Below are 7,831 nucleotides of genomic sequence, written 5' to 3' on the forward strand. Positions count from 1 at the left end.
ATGATCCTGAACAACATTCAAAAGGTTTAATCCATTGTTTGGACACTTTGGATAATGCTAATACCGGCGATACTGTAACTTTCGAACTTTATAACTCGAGTTTTACTTAACCAAAAAATATTTTATTACGGTACTTTAGAAAGCACTATAATAACTTTTGGCATTAGCTATCAGATTCTTGAATCAAAAATAAGGTGTTTCATTTAAAAAAATTAGTGTGTCCGTCACCTGACCTTGGGTGACAAGGTCAAACGGATGTGATCACTAGATAGATCTTATAAACCCTACAACTTTTGTCTCAAACATTTTTCTCAAAAATGTTTTATTTTCGAGATATTCGACCTTTTTCGGACTTTTTGAAGATTCTGTATGTATATATATACATATACCTATACAAGGTGTCCCGAAATTTACGAATCAATATATCATAACAAGAAAGTCTTCGAAAAATTAAGTAAAAAAGTTATTTGTAAATTTTTATTTTAAGCAGTAGTTTTGAGATCTAAGAATTTAAATTTAGCCAATTATAGATTAGTATGCGCGTGAAGTGCAGGCATGCCGCTGACTCACTATTTTGAAGAAGACTCACTTTTGCTCATTTTTTCAGTAAAAACTCACTATTCTCACTTTTTTGCTAAAATTCTATTATTTCTGTATTTATCATAATTTATATCTAATAAGTTTTACATTTTATAAATATTTTCCTGTGTTTCTTTATCCCTTTTCTTTGAATAAATTTGAATGATTTGAATCTTTCGTCACATATGATTGGAAAAAAATGGAGCTGCCCATGAAACTAACTTCTAAAATCCTATATAACGTCGAGAACGTTCCGAATGTTCGATGCGATCTACCCATGAAGTATTCTTACTTCATGGATCCACCCTTTATTTTCTTCTGTGACATTACAGATTTTAAATGTACTGCTATAATAATATTGCTAATACGCTCGTGCGTATTTGTTGATTTGAATAAGCTTTCTTTATACTTTTTCTTCGTTAATTATAAAGAAATGTATGCTGCACCGTATGTATGTATATACATACTGCAAATTCAGATGGCTAGGCATTTTTGACACCGTGCATACAAGCTCTATTCATTTATAGTAGGGTATAAAATGTAATATGACAAATGAAGTTATGAAGCTTGTCATATTAATTAAAACTTTGAAAATAAAAACAAAATAAGTGTATTGTCAAATGTAACAAATTTATTAGACCATTGCGATTAAATTTTACAACATTATTAAAAAATTATTTTCTGCTTTTCTACATGACAATTGAAAGCGCACATTTCTGTTTCTCTTAAAAAAGTCAATAAAACCTGTTTTCCAGTTATTTTTCGATAAATACCGATTTTTTTGAAAGCAACACAAATATTCGTTGTCAAACTTCCTATAGAAACAGTGAACTTAAAATTTGTGTAGAAAACCGTAAATTTAATCACTATGAAACGGGTTAATGCTCTTCTGTTCGAGTGTTTGACGATTATATCTTATTCTTGTTTCCAGAGGTTTAATTTTATTTTTTATTTTTATTTTTTTTTATTTTAAAAATATTAACTTTGTCTCCAGATATTCTTGTTTCATTCCTAAGTTGTTTGAGTTGTTTGAGTTTCTGAATTTAGATATTGTCAGTTGAAGTACATCTTTCCTGTCGAACGTATTAAAATATTCTTAACAATATTGTTTTTAAAACTCAAAAATGTTTGCCTTCAAATTTAATACAATATTAAATAATCAAAATATCATCGCCACAGAACAATATTTAAAATAATAAAATAAAATGCCAATTCTTAGGTACCATTCTATACAATTTTAAAGAGATTTGAACAAACTAGCTTGTTGCTCAGCGTTAAAAAATCTCACTTTTCTCTCACTATTTTAATGAAAAATTCACTTTTCTCTCACTTTTTCGAACACAAAACTCACTTTTCTCACTTTTATGGGGGCACTGAGTTGGCGGCATGCCTGGAAGTACGCAATCACTAACACTATTGACGCGTTCACGAACATGTTTCCGTTTAATCGTAATCTATAATTGGCTACATTTAAATTCTTATATCTCAAAAACTACTGCTTAAAATAAAAATTTACAAATAATTTTTTTATTTAATTTTTTGAAGACTTTCTTGCTATGATATTTTGATTCGTGAATTTCGGGACACCCTGTATACACACATGTTCACATTAATACTACCGATAAGATTAAAATTATCTTATAAAAATATATACTATTGCTGTTATTTGAACAGTTGAGTTAATCTATTTGCATATAAATATTTTATTTAATCTAAATTAATGTTAAATCTAAATTTAAATTAATGTAGTGTTAATTTTATGGTCTATTGTTGTTCAAATATTCCGCGGACAATATTGTATGTATATTTATACATAGGTATATGTTCTTATAAACATTGTGCATGCGTTTTTTACATGAAATATGTTCCGAAGTAAGTTACTAATCAGTCTCATATACTCCACTCACAAGTTTCAATTCTCCAATAAACTTGTAAAATTAAGAAATATAATCGAGAATCAAATTATTATTCATTAATCGCTTACATAAAGTCATTCATTACTCTGTGGCCATGTATGTACGTCCACATAGTAGGTACAGTCATGGACACATCGGTTGCGACACTTTCTTTTTTATAGGTTTCAAAACGCACTATAATATTTTGCAAATGCGAACGGATTGGTGTTATACTGTCTCCAGACTAAAGATAGTACATCGTGGTTCGCATTTGCAAAATATTAGCTATCTATAAAGTATATATTATGTATATTAAATATATATTAGGAACCTATGAAAAAAAAGTGTCGCGACTGTACACACACGCGCGCGCGCGTAATCCGTTAGTTAAAAAGAAAATTTTTTACATATTTTATAAAGATGTAAATATTAGATTTAATTATAATAGAATTATAAAAATTTTTAGATAAAAAATGTTGAATGTATTGTATTGATATATTTAAAAAATGGAATCTTGAAAATAATATATTTCTAGAAATTTTGTCAAACAGAAAAGATACTTATTTTTTATCATAAAATATGACATGTTTGTGCATGCATGTGTGATCTGGCGCAAAAATATATCTTTGCAAAATTGCTTTCTTATAATTTTTTATTTACACTATAGTAATTATCTCAAAAATAAAAATTATAATTTTACAGAAATATATATTTATATATTTTTGTGCAATAAAATACATATATATACATATATACGGATAATAATAAATTATACAAATAATATTAGGCTTATTCAAATGCTTATATAATTAAAGCATTTTAAGTATTATTGGATCCATTTAATAATTCTACAAAATGCATGATAGTCTGTTAAGTATCTTATTTTATTATTAATATTTATTTAAAAAATTATTTTTACATATTATCTGTTAGGAAAAGATATCACACAAACTAGGCAGACGTTCCTTCCACTATCAGAATATGAGCAAGAATGGAGGCATAATACAATCGACTACAAAATGAGATTTTGTGGTCATTGTAATACCACAACCGACATAAAGGAGGCAAACTTCTTTGGAAAGTAAGTCGATTGTACTGCTTTTTTCTTTGCAATTTGTAAACAGTGATATAATTACAATAGTTAATTTTGTTTCAATTTCCAAAATCATTGTAACATTAATTTATTTTTTAAGCAATGGTCAATATATAGTGGCTGGATCAGATGATGGTTCTTTTTTTATTTGGGATCGTAATACTACCAATATCGTACGCGTGTTGCGTGGAGACGAAAGAATCGTTAATTGCTTACAACCACATCCATCTATGTGCTTATTAGCTACTAGTGGCATTGATCCAGTGATTAGATTATGGAGTCCATGGCCAGAGGTAAATCATATCTTTTATTATTGTGCGTGCGTACGTGTGTGTGTGTGTGTGTGCGCGTGTGCGTGTGTGCGTGTGCGCGCGCGCGTGTGTGTATGTGTGTGTGCGTGCGCGTGCGTGCGTGTGTAGGATTACGAATAAGGATCAAAATACTTTACAATTTCATTTTTTTTTATTTTTAATATTTTAAACTAAAAAAATTATTTTTCGACTAGTTTTTGTCAAGGTTGGGTAAGTTAATTTTTTTTTAACTAAGTTAAGTTAAAGTTAACAGCCTAAAAATTTAACTTAGTTAAGTTACAAGTTAATCCATAATGAAATTAATTGAATTAAGTTAATAAAAAAAATTAAGTTAATAAAAAAAAGTAATTGAAAAGTTAAAAGATAAATTTTTTATTTCTTGATTTCAGGGTTTTAATTTTACAAATAACATTAATAGTTTTTTACGTTTCTCCGCGATTCCATAATTTCTGTAATCACAGACTTGAGACTAATTACTTTGACACACCAAATGTCTTCTGCACAATTTACACACCAGCGCGATGTTTGTCGCACGTGACACGCGATACCCAATGAACACAGGGCTGCGATAGTTCAGAAATTCACGGTACATTATTTTATCCTTGTTATTCACTGAATGTTAAACAAGAATAAAATAATATCCAGATGCACCTAGACGAAGTTTCTAAACGCAGCCCAAAAGTCATTACTTGTAGGCAGGTGTGCGGCGTCTTATGACGCCTTTATTTATAGTTAACTTCAAAAATGTTATATTATAAGTTAATAGTTACAAAATTACTATTTTAATTAATAGTTACAAAAATTAACTAAGTTAAGTTAAAAGTTAAGAGTCTAATATGTAATTAAGTTAAGTTAAAATTATTTAACTTTTTAACTTTTTAAATTAACTTTTTAACTAGGTATTACCCAACCCTAGTTTTTGTATAATAAACTAAACTTTTTTTTCTCTGCAAATCTTTTTGTGTAAAATTTATCTATACTAACACTACAAACGCGCACTTCGCGCGCGCTATTTAACACTTCTTATTATAATTTACAATAACATCAACCTTAATATACACAACTGACAAAATGCAATGACACAGCCGCTTACACGAAGTTAGCGCAGCGAGACAACCAATCAGCATCGCGGAAAAGCGACAACAAATAATTTCGAGACATACGAGTTATCGACTTTACATGCACTTTTTTAGATAGGAAAAAATATTTGTTCACAGTTCAATACAGCTAGAGCAATTCAATGTACACACACACGCATACACACACGCACGAACACACACTTTTGAACGCAATCGTATTTTTCAAATCGATACCTAAAACATTTTGCTAAATATACGTGCTAAAGAGAAATTTCGTTTCAATTAATGTTATTTCAAATAAACCAATATATAAACTCATTTTACACGTGTACAGACCGTTATGTCATAATAAATTGCACGTGTGTATCGGAGAGAAAGGAGGACGTGTATATACTATAAATATTAATAATTTTCAGATGCATAATAGGAACTAAACAGAAATTTATTTAATACAAAGAATACAACATGTAAAATATTGCAAATTCTATTAATTTAATTTAATTTTAATGTTGCAGGATGGTAGTGTGAATGAAAGAGAAATTCAGAATCTAGATGATGCCGCATCAGCCAATCAAATACGTATGAACAGCGATCCGTTTGAATTAATGCTCATGAACATGGGATATAGATTTCCCGTACCTCAGCACGAATTTAGCGATGAAGACAGTGAAGATCAGCATGATCAACCGATAACACAAGCTTTGAATTGTAGACCAAGCTAAATTTTGCAAGAAACAAAAAGAACATACTAACAGTGAATAATATGCGAATTTATCTCAACATACATATTTATAATCTATTACACTGTTATTTCAATCTTAATTATTTATTTTCTTCTTTCACCAATATATCTCGAAGCACTTTTGTTGTGTAATAATTTATTAAGCCTCTTTGTCTAAGAGTATCTTTGTAAGGTCAAAGATAAAACCTTATTTACCAGGCATTGTGAATATGTTGTTAATAAATGCGAAAAACTTAAACAAAAATTATATTTCAAGTCTTATAAGATGTAGTTAATAATATATCATGTTATATCTCTTTGTATAAAATGGATTTACTTTTATTCCCTATAAGATAATAAGGAAGCATCATGTAATTTATCATTATTTATAACATTAATGTAGAAAATTTAAACTTTTTGAAATAATTAAGCTAGAAATTTAATTGACGGATGATGGTACAAGTTCCCATAAACTCTGTAACGTGCTGCCTTCTCTTGGCTCTTCTGCCGCGACTCCTAAATGAATTGAAAAATTTGGCTTTCTTTGACCTGTTTCTCCCTCAGAGAAATAATAACCAAATATATTTGATATTTCAGCTTGATTATCTTGTATCTCAGTGAAGTGTTCTACACTAACGTCCTCTTGTGCAGGTGCCTATAATGAATAATGATACTATCATTATTGCAAGAAATTTATTCATTGATAACTTTAAATAAACCGCAATATGTCCTTTAAAAAATGTCATTTTATAAAAGGTAAATTTAAAATATAATTAAAAATTAACCATACTCTCATAGATTATAATATCACAAGAGCATACGCAAAGAGAGAAAGTATCGGTCAAATGTTCGATTGTATTTACTTTTGACTGATGAACTTCAAGCTTTGCGACATTGATAAAATATATTAATTATATATCATAAGGTACCTGATGTTCAAACGTATATTCCACACCAAAAATAGGAAATTTTTCAAATTCTGAACGAAATATTGATACTTCTTTATGAGTAATATGAAGCTGTTGTAAGGGATTGACGCGAAAACCTAAGACATATCCTCCGCTGGCTTCTGTACTTAAAATTACTAAAGTTGGTCCAAATTTCGATGTCCTTATAGTAATCTGAACAAAAATTATCCATGTACAATTTTTCATGTCTTGTAAATTTTTTTAATATTTAATATTAAAATATTATAATGTGTAATGTTGTCGTCCAATATAAGATATGTGTATATACAGGATGTTTCCAGATAAGTGCCGTTTAAAATAATTATAGAAATTATAGCTAAACAATTGAAGATGTGAAAATATAACTAAATGTAATCTTTTCATAATTTTTCATGTAAAATATGATATTTAATAGAACAAAAGAAAACTTTTTAATTTTTCATAATCATTGAGATCATCTATATTTTTTTAAACAAAATTTTTGTACATAAATCGATTTTTCTAAATATACCATATTATGCATATAAAAGAATAAAGATAATGTTATCTAAAAATTGATAATTTATAAGCTATTTTATATTTTATTCTAACTTTGACGTAAAATATGAAATGCTCGTAAAATATTCACTTTATTATTCATTATAAATAACTTTATTTTAATACTTTTACGCATAAAATGATATGATAAGCGATAATTGATATAAATAAAGCATGATTGTTAAAAATATATATATACATATACAGAGTGTTCCCGAATAAGTGGCTCCTTTTTATCTCGTAAACTAATAGAGATAGGCCTAATAAATATAATATTAAATTAAACAGCTCTGACTAAACTTTATTGTAAGCAGAAAGATCACTTAGAAATATTATCTACGTTAAAGAGCGAAAAGACATGATTAATTTTTGCACGATAAGGTGACAATTTTAATATGATAAAAAGTTGTAGCATTTTTTTAACGAATACAACGATGTATGATATAACGAAATTATTTTACGAATTATAAGAGTTATTTTGGTTTAAAATTTTGCGGGCAGCTATTGCCTTTTCAATTTCGGCCTTGCGATGTGGCCGAATTATATCATACATCGTTGTATTCGTTAAAAAAAACGCTACAACTTTTATCATATTAAAATTGTCACTTTACCGTGTAAAAATTAATCATGTCTTTCCGCTCTCTAACATAGATAATATTTCTAAGTGAT

General features: G+C 28.2%; 2 protein-coding genes across 2 annotated transcripts in view; one reads left to right on the forward strand and one right to left on the reverse strand.

Moving 5' to 3' along the window:
* The window catches only part of LOC105459078 (WD and tetratricopeptide repeats protein 1-like), an 11,196-nt gene extending 5,253 nt beyond the window's left edge, over positions 1–5,943 (forward strand). The window contains exons 12-14 of the mRNA XM_011704768.1: positions 3,408–3,555; positions 3,668–3,860; positions 5,473–5,943. Coding sequence (XP_011703070.1) covers positions 3,408–3,555; positions 3,668–3,860; positions 5,473–5,679 — 548 coding nt within the window. The 3' untranslated portion in view covers positions 5,680–5,943. The remainder of the gene's footprint in view (positions 1–3,407; positions 3,556–3,667; positions 3,861–5,472) is intronic.
* The window catches only part of LOC105459077 (Bardet-Biedl syndrome 5 protein homolog), a 7,205-nt gene continuing 5,304 nt past the window's right edge, over positions 5,931–7,831 (reverse strand). Inside the window, 2 exon segments of the mRNA XM_011704767.1 lie at positions 5,931–6,333; positions 6,608–6,875. Of these exon segments, the coding sequence (XP_011703069.1) occupies positions 6,118–6,333; positions 6,608–6,875 (484 nt within the window). The 3' untranslated portion in view covers positions 5,931–6,117.

This window comes from Wasmannia auropunctata, unplaced genomic scaffold (assembly GCF_000956235.1).
Source record: "Wasmannia auropunctata unplaced genomic scaffold, wasmannia.A_1.0 LD334211.1, whole genome shotgun sequence".
In the NCBI taxonomy this organism is placed as follows: domain Eukaryota; kingdom Metazoa; phylum Arthropoda; class Insecta; order Hymenoptera; family Formicidae; genus Wasmannia; species Wasmannia auropunctata.